Source organism: Meles meles, chromosome 16, assembly GCF_922984935.1.
Source record: "Meles meles chromosome 16, mMelMel3.1 paternal haplotype, whole genome shotgun sequence".
Taxonomy (NCBI): Eukaryota; Metazoa; Chordata; class Mammalia; order Carnivora; family Mustelidae; genus Meles; species Meles meles.
The window spans coordinates 36,932,960-36,951,148 of record NC_060081.1 but is presented as its reverse complement, the minus strand read 5'-3'; the positions used below and the strand labels follow the sequence as shown (position 1 = coordinate 36,951,148).

The window sequence follows — 18,189 nt, the reverse complement described above, 5'->3', positions numbered from 1 at the left end:
GCTCAGTCGGTTAGGCTGCTGCTTTCAGCTCAGGTCATGATCCCAGAGTCTAGGGATCGAGTCTCGTATCAGCTCCTTCCTTGCAGGGAGCCTGCTTCTCTCTCTTCCTCTGCCAGCTTCTGCGTGCTCTCTCTCTCTGATAAATAAATAAAATCTTAAAAAAAAAAAAACAACTCCCAACTCCATTGGTTTTCTCCATGTCCCCATTCCACTTTCCAGGATCTCACTCTTTCCCAGTCAGTGCCTTTACCTTAATAGGAGACACCCTGTGAGGCTGGGAATTCAGTGTGTTGTAGATCAGTCACTCCCACAATGAGGTTCTGAGTTTGGCTCTCAGCAATTTCAGCCCTGCTGTAGGTGATAAAGGTCTCTTTCACGGCATATATAGACACTATTAGGTCATTTATGTGATGCTTGAGTTGGGAAATTGAATCCCAGGGAGCTCATCTTTTTCTTCCCCGACTTTGTTCAGTGATGTTAGGAGAAACCAACTCAAGCACACATGTCACAACACAGCTCATATGCTCCTCCCACCTTTCAGGTTCCCTCTCCTCTCTACCTTTTACCCTCCTCTTTTCTGCCCCAAATTTCAATTTTTGTACCTCTTTCAGGCAAAGCAAATTTAGCACCCAATGAATTAGTTGTGTACTCCTCAAATGTTGTTACTGGTTTGTTTGTATTGTTTCCTTTGCAAGGGATAGGAACTCAGTCCAAACCAGCTTAGGGCAAAAGGAGAATATATTGGTTCATGGAATTAAGGGACAGGTTTAGCAACCAAACTGCAGGAAGAGGAATTCAGCTGTACTCAAAACCCCCTGGAACCAGGAACTAAAATCTTTCTTATCTTTATCTTAATCTTTATCTTAATCATTCTTATCTTTCAGCTTTCAACCATCTGGGAGGGGTGCCTTAGCTTACTTATGGTTCAAAGTTCAAAAATGCTGGGCAAGGACTCTCACTGTCCTAACTTACCCAGCTGTCCTTCCCCCCATATGATGTGTGTGTGTTCATAGAAGAACACAGCACCTCCCAAGGAAACCAAATAGGTGAGGAGGAGGAGCTATTTCCAGGAGAAATGAGGGATTTCACCACAGGTATTAATAATTTCAGCAATCCTTAAGTAAAATATTGGAAAACATTTTCTCTTAATTTCTGCAACACGTTAAGCAAAATGGCATCAGCTCACAGAGGAGGGGGCAATAAATATTGCATTCCAGGTAGCAAGGAGAAATACTTTCAGAGAGGCCTCTTGAGGTGAGCCTTTAGGATTGAGTGTGATTTGTCAAGCCAGGAGGGGATTCCAGGGAGAGAGAGAGAGAGTTCCAGGCTTGAACAAATGGACACAAATACCTCCTCTTCCAGAACTCTCTTTTTATATTCTGGAAAAATGTATTTGAAGCCACCACAAAACAAAGGATAAAAGTATCCTTTCAGTGCAAAGTTAGAGGAATTAAATGCTCTTTAGTTGGACGGAAACACAAGCTGTGTGAATAAACAAGTGACTAAATCCCCCTGCAACTTGACTTTCTCATCTGCTACATAAAGATGGTAATGGTACCTTAAGGCTCAAGTAACGATTAAATGAGATAATCCCTCAGCCAATGCTTCCACACATCATAAACGCTCAAAAAAACCCCGCTAGATATCAGCCGTTATACTCATAAATGTAGCTGGGAAAAAAAATGAATTAAATGCTAAATGCCAGCCAGATACCATTTTTAAAGTATTGAGAGTGAACTCGTTATGCAAACCAAACATTGTGAGGTCAAACTATTTAAAATTACTCCTTTTAATAGTTCAGGTACGTACAATGTTACAAAACCAGGAGAAACCAGGAAGCAGAGTTGACGAGTGGGTTTAGATGCTCTGATTTTGTCAACTGAGACAGATGAGAAACAGGTGATCAAACCCACAAAGAGCTCCCCGAGGACCTGCTGAGCGCCCGGATTGCGCGACCCAGGGGAAGCTGCAGCGAAGGCACAGCCCGGGGGCCCACACAACTCAGACGCGCAGGAGCGCGGAATCCGCGCCTGGCCCCAGCTACAACAAGCACCCCAGGATGGGGCACCCCCAGCTCTCACCACTCCTCCCGCAAAAGAACCCTGCCCCGCCCCCCCGGCCGGTCGACGTCCCAGGCGGCGCGGTCGTGACGCCACTTCCTGTCGCCGGCGCGCACGTGGGAGGAAGTGCCGGTGCCCGCGGCCGCCGCTCCTGCTTGTTTCTCCGGTTACGTTCGTCCGCCGGCCGGGCCGCTTCTTCCAGCTGGGCAGCCGCAATGGGAGTCCCGGCTTTCTTTCGCTGGCTCAGCCGCAAGTACCCATCCATCATTGTCAACTGCGTGGAAGAGAAGGTGAGGAGGCGCCTGACGGCCGCCACGGACTCAGGCGCGTTTAGGCCGCGGCCCTCGGCGCCCGCCACTTGCCCCCCGGGCACGGTTTTGGGTCCCGCGCCACCCTGTCGACCCGCGGACAGGGCGGCCCGACACGCTGTTGGGCGCCGGCACCCGGAATCGGGGCCCGGGAAAGCGGGCGGGGCGGGGCAGGCGCCGAAAGAGGCACGAACTCGCTTGAGGGCTGTTCCTCCCTTGCCCGCTTTTTCCGGGACCGGGAGGCCCCGCCCACGGCTTTGTTTCTTTCCGGCCCAGTGCGTTTGGTTTTCGGATGAGTCTTAAAGTCTGTTGAGCTACTCCTGGCGGCTCCACAGAATTAGCTGGTTAGGGCTGCGCAGATGCTGATCCTGGCCTTTAACAACCTTGTAAAGTAATAACCCGCGGCGAGCTTTTTTATTGTTTACTGTCCGTGCCTGAAAGGCTTCGTAGTGCCAGAGGCCATTTGTTGCTAGATTTGTTAGATTCCACGGCGAAAGCAGCCATCCAGGACAAGATAGGACAAGATAGAAGTCTGATAAGTGCCCCTTGTCTGGGTGCTCTACTGTCGGACAGCTTGCTTGTTAAAATTTCCGGAATTCCTGGATGCACTCGAACAGTACACTTTTTGTTGTTAGTTTGTTAGTACATTGACTTTTGTCCATTCTTCAATTTTGTAGTTACCGTTTCCGTGTTACCAGTCCGAGTTCGATTTTGTACTCTTAATTAGAATTTTTGGGTTGGGAAGGTTCAGGGGGGCACATCATGCCTTCCACCCTTTCGTTTTTGAAGGAAGTACCCCGCTGTTACTGTGAAAACTTACTTTTGTTTCATCCTCGCACCGTGAGATCTTAATTTTTGCTTATTTGCTATCCAAAGGGGGAATCGAAAACCTTCTTTTGATGGTATTCCCAGTATCCTTTTTTTTTCCTGAAAGAGAAACTGTTAAACTTAATGCTTGTTTCCTTTGTTTTTTAAGACTTTTCTCAAACACAATGTGCATCTCATTCCATTTTTACTTTCTAGTGATAACCAGTTCTAACTCTTTGGTCCTATTTCTGAGTATCATGCTTATACCTGATTTACTGGTTTTGGATCTAGCTGTGGAATTGCAGCTATGATAGAAGACGGTTTAGTTGCTCTTGCAATCTCTTTCCCCCGTCCAAATAATAGTACATCACTATCTTCATTTCTTCTAACGGTAAGCTTGATAATTTTACAATGCCTTTTTAAAAATTGTATTTCCTATATAAAGTATCCCTTGACTTTTCACTGTCAAAGCTTAGGTATTAGCTTTTCTACTCTTGCTGCCCTACTCTTCACCTCAGCTTGTCAGTTATACTTTTTCCTTGTTGGCATCCAAAATTAAATTGTCAGGGCGTTGGCAATACTGATTTATTTCAAAAGCTAAAAAAATTGGGGGTGCCTGGGTTGCTCAGTCAGTTAGGTATCTGATTTCAACTCAGGTCATGATCTTGAAGTCCTGGGAGTCGGGATCCCTCTCAGCCTGGAGTCTGCTTGTCCCTCTGCCCCTCCTTCTGTATCTGTCATTCATTCATTCATTCATTCATACATACATACATACTTTGAAAAACAATAAAAGCTGAAAAAAATCAAATAGTATTGTCAGTTATTGTCACTATGCCGACTCAGGTTATGTGCTACTTTGTCTTTTCCTTGGTGTGCTTTTCTCTTTTCCTCTTTACATCATTCCCTATCAAATCTCCCTCTTGCCTCAGATATTCTATCAAGTCCTCTTTCTACTTGCAGACTGCTTTTTGAGATTTTTTATTTCTATTGCTGTCACACTTGATTATTTAGGCTTTCTGGAAACCTGTTTCTTGAAATTTTTAATAATTCCTTTCTTCAAATTGGAGATACTGTTTTCTGATCATCTTTCTTGGCTTAAATCCTTGGTTTTTATTTTCAGTCAAATTCTTAAAAGAAGTGCTATGTGGGATGTTAGTTTTCTGAGTCTGTTGTATCCTTGTACATATGAATGGTCATTAGCTAAACATAGTTTTAGCTTGAAAATAAGTTTCCCTCAAAAGTTTGAAAGTATTGTTCCTTTGACTTCTGTTATCCAGTGTTGTTGATGAGAACTGAACATTTATGTGATTTATTTATTTAATCAACACACTTATGGAGCGTTTAACATGTATCAAGTTTAACATGTATCAAGTTTAACATGTATCAAGCGTTTAACATGTATCAAGTGTTTTTCTAGGTACTTTACAGATTAATTTATTAAATCTTCATACTCATAAAATTATTACTCATTATTATTACTATTATAGATGAGAAAACTAAAGGACGGAGGGGTTAAGTAATACACTTAAGGTCACTCAGCTAATGTCAGCCAGTGTCAGCCGGGAAGACCATGCTCTTAATTTATGTGTTCTTCTGCTTTCATTCTTTTGTAATTGGTTTATTTTTATTTCTGAATTTTTTAAAGATCTTTGTATCCTTGGTAGTATAAGCTTTCATGATTATATACTTAGGTATAGGGTTTTTTAAAATTTAAATTCATTTGGATCAGTACTTGGCTGACTCTTTGAGTCTGGAAACTTGTGTTATTCAGTTCTAGAGAATGTTCTTTGATTTTTTTTTTTTTTTCCTGACTTTTTTCCTCTGCCCTCTGAATCCTGGATACTGGGTCTCTGATTTCTTTTTTTTTCCTTAACCTATAATGTATTATTTGCTTGGGTACAGGTCTGTGATTCATCAGTCTTAAAAAATTCATAGCACTCACCATAGCACATACCCTCCCCACTGTCCATAATCCAGGGACCCTATCCCTCATACCTCCCTCCCCTGCAGCAACCCTCAGTTTGTTTCCTGAGATTAAGAGTCTGTTAAAATTTGCCTCCTTCCCTGGTCCCATCTTGTTTCATTTTTTTCCGCCCTTCCGCCCACTACCCACTGCCTGCCTCTCAAATTCCTCATATCAGAGAGATCTTATGATAATTGTCTTTCTCTGGTTGACTTACTTTACTTAGCATAATACTCTCTAGTTCCATCCACATCGTTGCAAGTGGCAAGATTATGTTTTTTTTGATGGTTGCATAGTATTCCACTGTGTGTGTGTGTGTGTGTGTGTGTGTGTGTGTGTGTGTGTGTGTGTATACACACACCACATCTTCTTTATTCATCTGTTGATGGACATCTAGGCTCTTTCCATAGTTTGGCTATTGTGGACATTGCTGCTGTAAACCTTGGGGTGCACGTGCCCCTTCGAATCACTACATTTGTATCTTTAGGGTAAATACCTAGTAGAGCGATTGCTGGGTCGTAGGGTAGCTCTATCTTTGACTTTTTGAGGAACCCCCATACTGTTTTCCAGAGTGGCTGCACCAGCTTGCGTTCCCACCAACAGTGGAGGAGGGTTCCCCTTTCTCTGAATCCTTGCCAACACTTGTCATTTCCTGACTGGTTAATTTTTGACATTCTGACTGATGTGAGGTATCTCACTGTGGTTTTGATTTGTATTTCTCAGATGCCGAGTGATGTGGAGCACTTTTTCATGTGTCTGTTGGCCATCTGGATGTCTTTTCTGCAGAAATGTCTGTTTATGTCTTCTGCCCATTTCTTGATTGGATTCTTTGTTCTTTGGGTGTTGAATTTGATAAGTTCTTTATAGATTTTGGAAACTAGATACTGGACCTCTGATTGATTTATTTTTCTTTCTTTCTGTTCTCCCCTTCCCCCTCCTCTTTTGTAGCTTTATGAGATATAATTGACCAACAGCAAACTGTACATATTTCATGTGTACAGTTTAATAGATACGGACATATGTGTACATCCATGCAACCATCACCGCAATCGAGATAATAACCATCACTCTAAAATATTCCATCTGCCTCTTTAATATTTCTCCTTAAAGCCCCTCCCTGTTGACCACCTTTAATCAACCACTGGTGTATTTCTGAATCTGTAGATAAGTTTTCATTTTCTACCATTGAATATAAATGAAATTATATTGTAGGCACTCTCTCTTTTTTTTTTGACCTGGCTCAGTTACTTTCATTCAGAATAATTATTTTGAAGTTCATTCATGTTATGTGTATCAGAAGTTCATTTCTTTTTTATTTTGTATAGTATTCTTTGTTGTGCATATATCACATATTGTTTATTCATTCATCTGATTGAGGAGCATTTGGATTGCTTTGGGCCATCATAAAAAAAAACTATGAACAGCTATGAACAGTGGTGTCCAAACCTTTGTGTGAATGTATGTTTTCATTTCTTTAGAGAAATTACCTAGGAGTGAAATGATTGAATTGTATAGTAGTTGTGTGATTATTTCAAAAGGAAAAATTGCCAGACTGTTTTCCCAAGTGATTTTACAATTTTGTATTGCCACTAGTAGTTTATGAGAGTTCTAGTTCTTCTTTTCTTTGCCAACACCTGGTATGGTTAGTTTTTTCAGTTTTAGTCCTTTTTTTTTTTTAAGTTTTAGTCCTTCTAATGTAGTTTTATCTCTTGGTTTTAATTTGCATTTCCTTAATGACAAATGATGTGGAGCATCTTTTTGGGTGCTTATTTGCCTTCCATATATCTTCTTGAGTGAGATGTCTATTCAGATCTTTTGTTCCTCCCCCTTTTTTAAAGAGAGGTAGAAAGGGGGGCAGGGGCAGAAGGAGAGGGAGAGAAAGAATCCTAAGCACGCTTCAGGCCTAAGTGGCTCGATCTCACAGCCCTGAGATAAGAAACATAAACCAAAATCAAAAGTCAGCTGCTTAACTGATTGAGCCACTCAGGTGCCCCACGTTGATTTTTTTTTTTTTTTTAAGAATTTATTTATCTATTTGACACAGAGAAAGAGATCACAGGTAGGCACAGAGGCAGGCAGAGAGGCAGGGGGAAGCAGGCACCCCACCGAGCAGAGAGCCCGACGCAGGGCTCGATCCTAGGACCCTGAGACCATGACTCGAGCCGAAGGCAGAGGCATAATAACCCTCTGAGCCACCCAGGCGCACCCTGATTTTTTTTTAATTGTCAAACCCATTTGCATTCCTTGGATAAATCCCACTTGATCATGATATATTATTTTTATGTACCATTAGATTCAGTTTACAAAAGTTTTTCTTGAGAATTTTTACCTTTATGTTCAAAAAGGATATTTGTGTTCTGGTATTCTTAGGTCCAAAAAGGATATTTGTGTTCTGGTATTCTTAGGTCTTTGATCATTTTTCTTATCAGATAATCTTGATGTCAGATTGAGTTGTGATATTTGCTCTCTTCAGTTTTCTGGGAAAAGTTTTTGTAGAGTTGGTATTATTTCTTCCTTAAGTATTTGGTAGAATTCACCAGTGAAGACATCTAAACCTGAAGTTTTTGGGGAAGGATTCTTTTAGCTACAAATACAGTTTCTTTAAGTGAGCATAAAGCTGTTCATATTATCTTTTTTTTTTTTTTAATGAGTTTGTATGTTTCATCAATTCTGTCCATTTCATCTAGGTAGTCAAATTTGTTGACATAAAGTTGTTCATAGGATTCCTTATGATCCTTTTGCTCTCAGTGGAAAATGTGGTGATGTTATCTTTCTCATTCCTGATACTGATGCCTTTGGGCACCTGGGTGGTTCAGTCAGTTAAGCATCTTTCTGCCTTTGACTCAGGTCATGATCCCAGGGTCCTGGGATTGAGCCCCATGTCTGGTTCTCTGTTCAGTGGGGAGCCTGCTTCTCCCTCTCCTTCTGCCTGCCGCTCCACCTGCTTGTCCTCTCTGTCCCCTGCCCCCCTCTCCCCCCCCCCCCCCCCGGTCAATAAGTAAATAAAAATCTTTTTAAAAAAAAGAAAGAAAAATGCCTTAAACTCTCCTAAACTCTAAAGAACTAGTGATTCTGCATTATACTCCGCTGCTCCCACCGGTCTCTGTTCTCTGGTTATTTCTGTGTGAGAGCTGAAACAAGGCAGTGTTGCCATTCTTTGACTTCAGCTGGGAGTATGCATGTTGGTGAACTCAAATTTTTCACTGCTCTGCTCATGTTTGTGAATGACTGTGAGAGCATTGCAAATACTGATTTAGGGGTTACCAAAAGATTTTCAGTAAGTTGGTGAATTAGCAAATATGGAATTCATGAGTAATGAAGATCAGTGGTATATATGCCACACGGGGTAGTTGTGTGAATTAAATCAATTAATACAAGTTAAGTTGTTTCAAACATTGCTTTGTACAGACACTTGGTATTTCAGAATCTTATTGCTAAATTAAGTTTCAGGAATTCGTATGTCCAAGTAAAATTGGGGATATATTTGTGTCTAACTTTTGATAATATTGTGTAGTGTAAAATAGTGCTCTATCCTCCTTTTTTTTCCCCCCTCTTCCATTTGATTGAGTACTTTTTTATGACTGGCACTAATTTAAGGGCAGGAGGGACAGTAATGAACAGGGTGGGTGTTGGTCCCTGATTCTACATTCAGTTTTGATCAGTATAATACTTTTGGGGGAGATGGCTGCTACATTTTTAGGTAGCTTAATTCTCCCACTTAAAGTTTATAATTAAAGGGTTTCTTGTATATTCATGGATGTGGGTAACCATCGCCATAGTCAGTTTCGGAACATTTTCATTACCTCAGAAAGAAACCTATACCCTGTGGCTATCAACCCACTATCCCCTGCCCCTGCTACTCCTATCCATAGGCAACCACTAGTTTACTTTCTGTCTCTCTGTAGAGTCTCTATTGTGGCTTCCATGTAAATGGAATCATGTAGTCTGTGTTTTTTTCCTGGCTGGCTTTCTTCACTTAACATTATGTTTTTAAGGTATATCCATGTTATAGCATGTATCAGTACTTCATTCTTTTTTATGGCTAAATAATACTTCATTGTGTGGTGTGGATATACCACATTTTGTTTATCCATTTGTGTGTTAATAGACTTTTGGGTTGTTTCCACCTTCGAACTGGTATGAGTAATGGTATTAAATTCACATACAGGTTTCTGTGTGGACATGTTTTCATTACTGGGTATATACCTAGAAGTGGAAACTCTGATACAGGGTAACTCTGTGTTTGATTATTTGAAGAACTGCCAGACTGTTTTCCAAAATGGCTGCAACATTTTAATTCCTACCAGCAGTGCTTCAGGGTTTTAATTTTTCCACATTTCACTAATACTTGTTATCTGATTTTATTTTTGCCATTCTAATGGGTTATGAAGTTGATATCTACTGTAGTTTTAATTTATATTTCCTTTAGGACTAAATTATACTGAGCATCTTTTTTCATGTGCTTATTTGGCCCTTCGTGAATCTTTCTTGGAGAAATGTCTATTCATATTTTTTGCCTGTTTTTTAAATTATGTTGTCCTTTGATTGAATTGGAAGAGTTTTTAAAATGTACATATTCCGAATACAAGCCCCTTAAAAGATATATGACTTGCAAATGTTTTTTTTTTTTTCCTGTTTTGTGTTGTCTTTCCACTTTCTTGACTGTGTCCTTTGAAGCATGAAGTTCTTACTTTTGATGATGAAATCTAACTTACTTTTTGTTTAGTTGCTTGGGCTTTTGGTTTCACATCAAAGAATCCATTGCCAAATTCAAAGTCATGAAGATTTATGCCTGTATTTTCCCCTGAGAGCTTTATACTTCCAACTCTTAAATGTGCATATATGATCCATTCTGAGTAACCTTTTGCATATGGTATGAGGTTTAGGGTCCAACTTCATTCTTTGGTGTTTGGCTATCCAGTTGTTACAACACCATTTGTTGAAAAGTGTTCTTTGCTAATTGAATGGTTTGACACCTTGTTAAAGTTGACTATAGAGGTATGCTTTTGTAGTGAATTTTGAAATCTGGAAGTATAAGTCCTTTGTTTATTCTTTTTTGAGGATTATTTTGTATATTTGACTTCCTTGCAATTGCATATGAATTTTATAATCCACTTCATAGTATAGATTTTACATTTCTTTGATTAACTTTAGTTTTAGGATACTACTATAACTGGAATTGTTTTATTTTTTAATTGTTCATGGCAAGTGTATAGAAATTAAATTTTTTTTTATATTGGTCTTGTATCCTGCAGTGTTGCTGAGCTCATATATTCTAATAGTTTTTTGGTAGTTAATTTAGGATTTTCTATATACAGGATCACATCATGCAAAGTTCTACTTCCTCCTTTACAATATAGGTGCTTTTTATTTTTCTTACTTAATTGCCCTGGTGGAACCTCCATGACAATTCTCACCTTAAAGGGAAACCATCTACTTTGTCATCTGTTGAGTATGATGTTAACTATTTTTTTTGTAGATGCCCTTTATTGTAAGGAACTTATCTTCCATTCCTAATTTATTGAGTGGTTGTTTGGTTTTTGTTTTTACCATGAAAGGGTGTTGGATATTCTCAAATGCTTTTTCTACATCAGCTGAGATGGTCATGTAATTTTTGTCTCATTCTGTTTTATGTATTTTATTAATTGATTTTTTGATGTTAAGCAAGTTTTGCATTGCTAGGATAAATCCTGCTTGGTCATGCTATATGATTCTTTTCATGTATTGTCAGATTCAGTTTGCTAGTATTTTGTTGAGGGCTTTCATATCCCTGTTCATTAGAGAGTCTGTAGTTTTGTTTTCCTGTGACATCTTTGTCTAGTTTTGGTTATCAGGAGAATACTGGCCTTGTAAAATGTGTTGGAAAGTTTTTTTTCCTTTTCTTGTTTTTGGAAGAATTTGTGAAGAATTGGTTTTTTTTTTTTTTTAAGATTTTATTTATTTATTTGAGAGAGAGAGAACATGAGTGGAGAAAGGTCAGCTGGAGAAGCAGACTCCCTGCCGAGAGCCGGGAGTCCGATGTGAGACTTGATCCGGGGACTCCAAGATCGCGACCTGAGCTGAAGGCAGTCGCTTAACCAACTGAGCCACCCAGGAGCCCAAGAATTGTTATTCTTCTTTGCGTGTTTGGTAGAATTGAGTGAACAAACCGTTTAGGCTCAGGCTTTACTTTTTTTTTTTTTTTTTTAGATTTTATTTGTCAGAGAGTGAGTGAGTGGGTACACACAAGCAAGGGGAGTGGCAGACAGAAGAAGCAGACTCCCTGTTGAGCAGGGAGCCCAATGCAGGACTCGATCCCAGAACCCTGGGATCATGACCTGAGCTGAAGGTAGATGCTTAACTGACTGAATCACCCAGGCATCCCTAAGCTTATTAGGCTTTTCTTTGTGGGTAGTTTTGTTTTCTGATTTTTTTTTTAACTGGTTTTGCCTCATACAGGTTTATTCAGATTATTTCTTTTGTCATTTTTATAGTTTTTTTATTAATTGTATGCGTCATCTAAGTTATCTAATTTTTTGGTGTACTATTCATGACCTTTTTTGTTTGTTTGTTTCTATAAAGGTGGCAGTAACATCCTGTCTTCTCTTTTTCTACTGATTCTGATAATTTGAGTCTTCTCTTTTTCTAGGTCAGACTGACTAAACGTTTGCTGATCTTTTGAAAGAACAACATCTAGTCTCAAAGGTTTTTTTCTTTTAATCTTTTCATTTTTCTGTTTTGTTACTTTTTCCTCTATGTCATTGCCTTTGTTGGCTTTGAGTTTAATTTGCTATCATTTTTCTAGTGTCTTAAGGTACATATATTTTTTAGTATTTTTTTTTAAAGATTTTATTTATTTATTTTATAGAGACACAGAGAGGGAACACAAGCAGGGGGAGTGGGAGAGGGAGAGCAGGCTTCCTGCTGAGAAGAGTCTGATGAGGGGCACAGTCCTAGAACCCTGGTTTCATAACCTGAGCCAAAGGCAGACACTTAACGACTAAGCCACCCAGGTACCCCTATTTTGTAGTGTCTTAAGGTGCATAACCTATAAGGTTAGGTTGTGGATTTGAAGTCTTTCTTAATATAGACATTTACAGTTATAAATTTATGGTAAGAATAAAGCACATAGAATTCATGGCTTTTCCCCCATGATTCTTTAGTCTTTCAAAGTTAAATATTTTTAATTTTATTTTTTTCTTACTCTATTTTTAAAAATTTTACTTCTTTCCTGTTTTACCATTTTTAACTATTCTATATTATCAATACCTTTTTAAAAATCTTTTAAAGTTTTCATTGTTATAGTTCTGTTCTATCCCTTCATTGTATTTAGCCTTGCTTTTTGTATACATAGAGGTTTTTCTTTCTTTAAATTTTGGAATACAGTTTCTTCTAACAGATCAAAATATACCCTAAATCTAGCACATGGCTTTGTTCTAGTCTCCAGCCTGATCACATTCTTTCCTCTTTTTTTCTTCTTTTTTCAACTTTTTTTTCTTCTTACTAATTTCTTGTTTAGAATCTTTTTAAGTTTTCACCTTTACAATCATATTCCATCCCTTAATTGTGCTTTACTCTTATTTTTGTGTATATGTACATTTTTTTTTTTTTTTTTTAAATTTTGGGAGCAGTTTCTTCTAACAGACCAAAACCTCCACTCCCTGGTTTCGGGTCTCTTCCAATTTGGTTAGTGTATATTTTTCTGGTGTCATTGCTACCCTTTTCGTATTTTGTTCTCTCAGCCATCTGATCTTACCTGGATAAAATGACAGGGCAGAAAAATTCACCTCAGAACAAGAGGCATTACCGACAGCTAGGAACCTAATCAATACAGACATTAGTAAGATGTCAGATCTAGAGTTCAGAATGATGATTATCAAGGTGCTAGCTGGGCTCAAAAAAAGCATAGAAGAGAATCCCTTTCTGGAGAAATAAAAGAACTAAAATTTAATCAAGATGAAATTTACAAAGCTGTTAACGAGGTACAATCAAAAATGGAGGCTTTTATTGCTAGGATAAATGTGGCAGAAGAGAGAATTAGTGATACAGAAGACGAAGTGATGGAGAATAAAGAAGCTGAGAAAGATAAAGTACTGGACCATGAGGGGAGAATTCGAGAGATAAGTGATACCATAAAACAAACAATATTAGAATAATTGGGATCCCAGAAGAAGAAGAAAGAGAGAAGGGCAGGAGGTATATTGGAGCAAATTATAGCAGAGAATTTCCCTAGTTTGGCAAAGGGAGCGAGTATCAAAACCAGGAGGCACAGAGAACCCCCCCTCAAAATCAATAAAAATAGGTCCACACCCCATCATCTAATAGTAAAACTTACAAGTCTCAGTGATAAAGAGAAAATCCTGAAAGCAACTGGGGATAAGAAGTTTGTAACATGCAGTGGTAGAGATATTAGATTAGCAGCAGACCTGTCCAGAGAGACCTGGCAGGTGGGAAAGGACTGACATGATATATTCAGAGCATTAAATGAGAAAAATAGTAGCCAAGAATACTATATCCAGCTAGACTGTCGTTGAGAGTAGAAGGAAAGATAAAAAAAACTTCCAGGACAAACAAACAAAAATGAAAAGAATTTGCAAACACTGGACCAGCCTTACAGGAAATATTGAAAGGGGTCCCCTAAGCAAAGAGAGAGACTAATAGTAATAGACCAGAAAGGGGGGCGCCTGGGTGGCTCAGTGGTTTAAGCCGCTGCCTTCGGCTCAGGTCATGATCTCAGGGTCCTGGGATCGAGTCCCACGTCGGGCTCTCTGCACTGAAGGGAGCCTGCTTCCCTCTCACTCTCTCTGCCTGCCTCTCTGCCTACTTGTGATCTCTCTCTGTCAAAATTAATAAATAAAAAAATCTAAAAAAAAAAAAAAAAAAAAAAAAAAAAAAAAATAGACCAGAAAGGAACAGAGACAGTATACAGTAACACTCACCTTACAGGCAATACAATGACACTAAATTCATATCTTTCAGTGGTTACCCTGAATGTAAATGGGCTAAATGCCCCAATCAAAAGACACGAGATGTCAGAATGGATAAAAAAAACAAGACCCATTGATTTGCTGTCTACAAGAAACTCATTTTAGACCCAAAGACACCTCCAGATTTAAGGCAAAGGCGTGGAAAACAATTTACCATGCTAATGGACATCAAAAGAAAGCTGGGGTGGCAATCCTTATATCAGATAAATTAGACTTTAAGCCAAAGACTATAATAAGAGATGAGGAAGGACACTATAGCATACTTAAAGGGTCTGTCCAACAAGAGGATCAAATAATTTTAAATATCTATGCCCCTAGCATGGGATCACCCAGTTATATAAAGCAATGAATAACAAACTCAAAGAAACACATTGACAGTAATACAGTAATAGTAGGGGACCTTAACAACCTTCCTCACTGAAACGGACAGATCATCCAAGCAAAAGATCAACAAGGAAATAAAGGCCTTAATGACACACTGGACCAGATGGACATCAAAGATGTATTCAGAACCTTCCATCCCAAAGCAAAAGAATACACATTCTTCTCTAGTGCACATGGAACATTTTCCAGAATAGATCACATCCTGGGTCACAAATCAGGTCTCAGCTGGTACCAAAGATTGGGATCATTCCCTGCACATTTTCAGACCAAAATGCTTTCAAAGTAGAACTCAGTCACAAGAGGAAAATGGGAGGGGCGCCTGGGTGGCTCAGTGGGTTAAGCCTCTGCTTTCGGCTCAGATCATGATTCCAGGGTCCTGGGATCGAGCCCCACATCGGGCTCTCTGCTCAGTGGGTCGCCTGCTTCCCCCTCTCTCTTTGCCTGCTGCTCTGCCTCCTTGTGATCTCTCTCTCTCTGTCAAATAAAAAAAAAAAATACACGTTTAAAAAAAAAGTTGGAAAGAACTCAAATACGTGGAGGCTAAGGAGCACCCTACTAAAGAATGAATGGGTCAACCAAGAAATTAAAGAAGATTTTAAAAAATTCATGGAAACAAATGAAAATGAAAACACAGCTGTGCAAAATCTTTAGGACACAGCAAAGGCAGTCCTGAGAGGAAAGTATATAGGGATACAGCCCTTTCTCAAGAAACAAGTGAAGTCTCAAGTACATAACCTAACCCTATGCCTAAAGGAACTGGAGAAAGAACAACAAAGAAAGCCTAACCCCAGCTGGAGAAGATAAATAATGAAGATCAGAGCAGAAATCAATGAAATAGAAACCAAAAAAACCCAAAAAACAAAACAAACAAACAAAAAACAGTAGAACAAGTTAATGAAACTAGGAGCTAGTTGTTTGAAAGAATTAATAAGATTGATAAAGCCCTGGCCAGACTTATCAAAAGGAAAAGAGAAAGGACTCAAGTGAATAAAATCATGAAAGAGGAGAGAGAGATCACAACCAACACCAAAGAAGTACAAACAATGATAAGAACATATTATGTGCAACTATACACCAACAGATTTGACAATCTGGAAGAAATAGATGCATTCCTAGAGACATATAAACTACCGAAACTGAACCAGGAAGAAATAGAAAACCTGAACAGACCCATAACCAGTAAGGAGATTGAAGCAGTCATCAGAAATCTCCCAACAAACAAGAGCCCAGGACCAGACCTCTTCCCAAGCGAATTCTACCATACATTTAAAGAAGAATTAATACCTATTCTTCTGAAACCATTCCAAAAAATAGAAATGAAAGGAAAACTTCCAAATTCATTTTATGAGGCCAGCATTACCTTGATCCCAAAACCAGACAAAGACCCCCCCCCCCAAAAGGAGAATTACAGACCAATAGCCTTGAGGAACACAGTTTTAAAAATTCTCACCAAAATACTAGCCAGTATGGTCCAACAATACATTAAAAGGTTGATTCACCATAACCAAGTGGGATTTGTTCATGGGCTGCAAGGTTGGTTTAACATCTGCAAATTAATCAGTGTGATACAATATATTAATAAATGAAAGAAAAAGAACCATATGATACTCTAAAAAATGCTGAAATAGCACTTGATAAGGTACAGCACCCTTTCTTGATCAAAACTCTTCACAGTGTAGGGTTAGAGGATGCATACCTCAATATCTTAAGAGCCATCTGAAAGCCCGCAGCAAATATCATTCTCAAAGGGGAGAAATTGAGAACTTTTCCCCTAAGGTCAGGAACACGGCAGGGATGTCCACTGTCACCACTGCTATTCAATATAGTAGTAGGAGTCCTAGTCTCAGCAGTCAGATAACAAAAAGAAATAAAAGGCATCCAAATCGGCAAAGAAGAATTCAAACGCTCACTCTTTGCAGATGATATGATACTTTATGTGGAAAACCCAAAAGACTCCACTCCAAAACTGCTAGAACTCATACAGGAATTCAGTGAAGTGTCAGTATATAAAAATCAATGCACAGAACTCAGTTGCATTTCTATGCATCAACAACAAGACAGAAGAAAGAGAAATTAAGGACTTGATTCCATTTATAATTGTACTCAAAACTGTAAGATACCTAGGAATAAACCTAACCAAAGAGGCAAAGAATCGGTACTCAGAAAACTATGAAAGTACTCATGAAAGAAATTGAGGAAGACACAAAAAGATGGAGAAATGTTCCATGCTCATGGATTGGAAGAACAAATATTGTGAAATATTTGCGACAATGTCTATGTTATCTAGAGCAATCTACACATTTAACGGAATCCCTATCAAAATACCATCAGTGTTTTCAAAGAAATGGAACAAATAATCCTAAAATTTATATGGAGTCAGAAAAAAGCCCGAATAGGCAGAGGAATGTTGGAAAAGAAAACCAAAGTTGGCAGCATCACAACTTCAGACTTCAAGCCTATTACAAAGCTGTCATCATCAAGACAGTATGGTACTAGCACAAAAACAGACACATAGATCAATGGACAGAATAAAGAGCCCAGAAATGGACCCTCAACTCTATGGTCAACTAATTTTTGACAAAGCAGGAAAGAATGTCCAATGGAAAAAAGACAAGTCTCTCTGACAAATAGTGTTGGGAAAATTGGACAGCCAGATGCAGAAGAATGAAATTGGACCATTTCCTTAGACCACACACAAAAATAGACTCAAAATGGATGAAGAACCTCAATGTGAGACAGGAATCCATCAAAATCCTTGAGAACACAGGCAGTAACCTCTTTGACACCCGCAGCGACTTTTTCCTAGAAACATCACCAAAGGCAATGGAAGCAAGGGCGAAAATGACCTATTGGGACTTCATCAAGATAAAAAGCTTTTGCAAATTAAAGGAAACAGTCAACAAAAGCAAAAGACAACAGAGAGAATGGGAGAAGATATTTACAAATGACAGATCAGATAAAGGGCTAGTATCTAAAACTTGTAAAGAACTTAACCAAGCTCAACACCCGAAGAACAAAGAATCTAATTAAGAAATGGGCAGAAGATATGAACAGACATTTCTGCAAAGAAGACATCCAGATGGCCAACAGACACATGAAAAAGGTGCTCCATATCACTTGGCATCAGGGAAATACAAATCAAAACCACAGTGAGATACCACCTCACCTCAGTTGGAATGGCAAAAATTAACCAGTCAGCAAACGACAGGTGTTGGCGAGGATTCAGAGAAAGGGGAACCCTCCTCCACTGTTGGTGGGAATGCAAGCTGGTGCAGCCACTCGAAAACAGTATGGGGGTTCCTCAAAAAGTCAGAGATAGAGCTACCCTACGACCCAGCAATTGCTCTACTGGGTATTTACCTTAAAGATACAAATGTAGTGATTTGAAGGGGCATGTGCACCCCAAGGTTTATACAGCAATGTCGACAATAGCCAAACTATGGAAAGAACCTACATGTCCATCAACAGATGAATGGATAAAGAAGATGTGGGGTGTATGTATGTATGTATGTATGTATGTGTACACACATGTACACACACACACACACACACACACACACACACACACACACACCGGAATACTATGCAGCCATCAAGAAATGCAATCTTGCCCTTTGCAACGACGTGGATGGAACTTGAGGGTATTATGCTAAGCGAAATAAGTCAGTCAAAGACAATTATTATATGATATCTCTGATACG

The 18,189-nt window shown here is 39.1% G+C and overlaps 1 protein-coding gene across 2 annotated transcripts in view; it reads left to right on the top strand.

Annotated features, from left to right (window-relative positions):
• The first annotated feature begins 2,171 nt into the window (after positions 1 to 2,171).
• Positions 2,172 to 18,189, top strand: part of XRN2 (5'-3' exoribonuclease 2) — a 90,183-nt gene continuing 74,165 nt past the window's right edge. For both annotated transcript variants that reach the window (XM_045981275.1, XM_045981274.1), the window contains exon 1: positions 2,172 to 2,350. In XM_045981275.1, the coding sequence (XP_045837231.1) occupies positions 2,276 to 2,350 (75 nt within the window). In that variant the 5' untranslated portion in view covers positions 2,172 to 2,275. The remainder of the gene's footprint in view (positions 2,351 to 18,189) is intronic.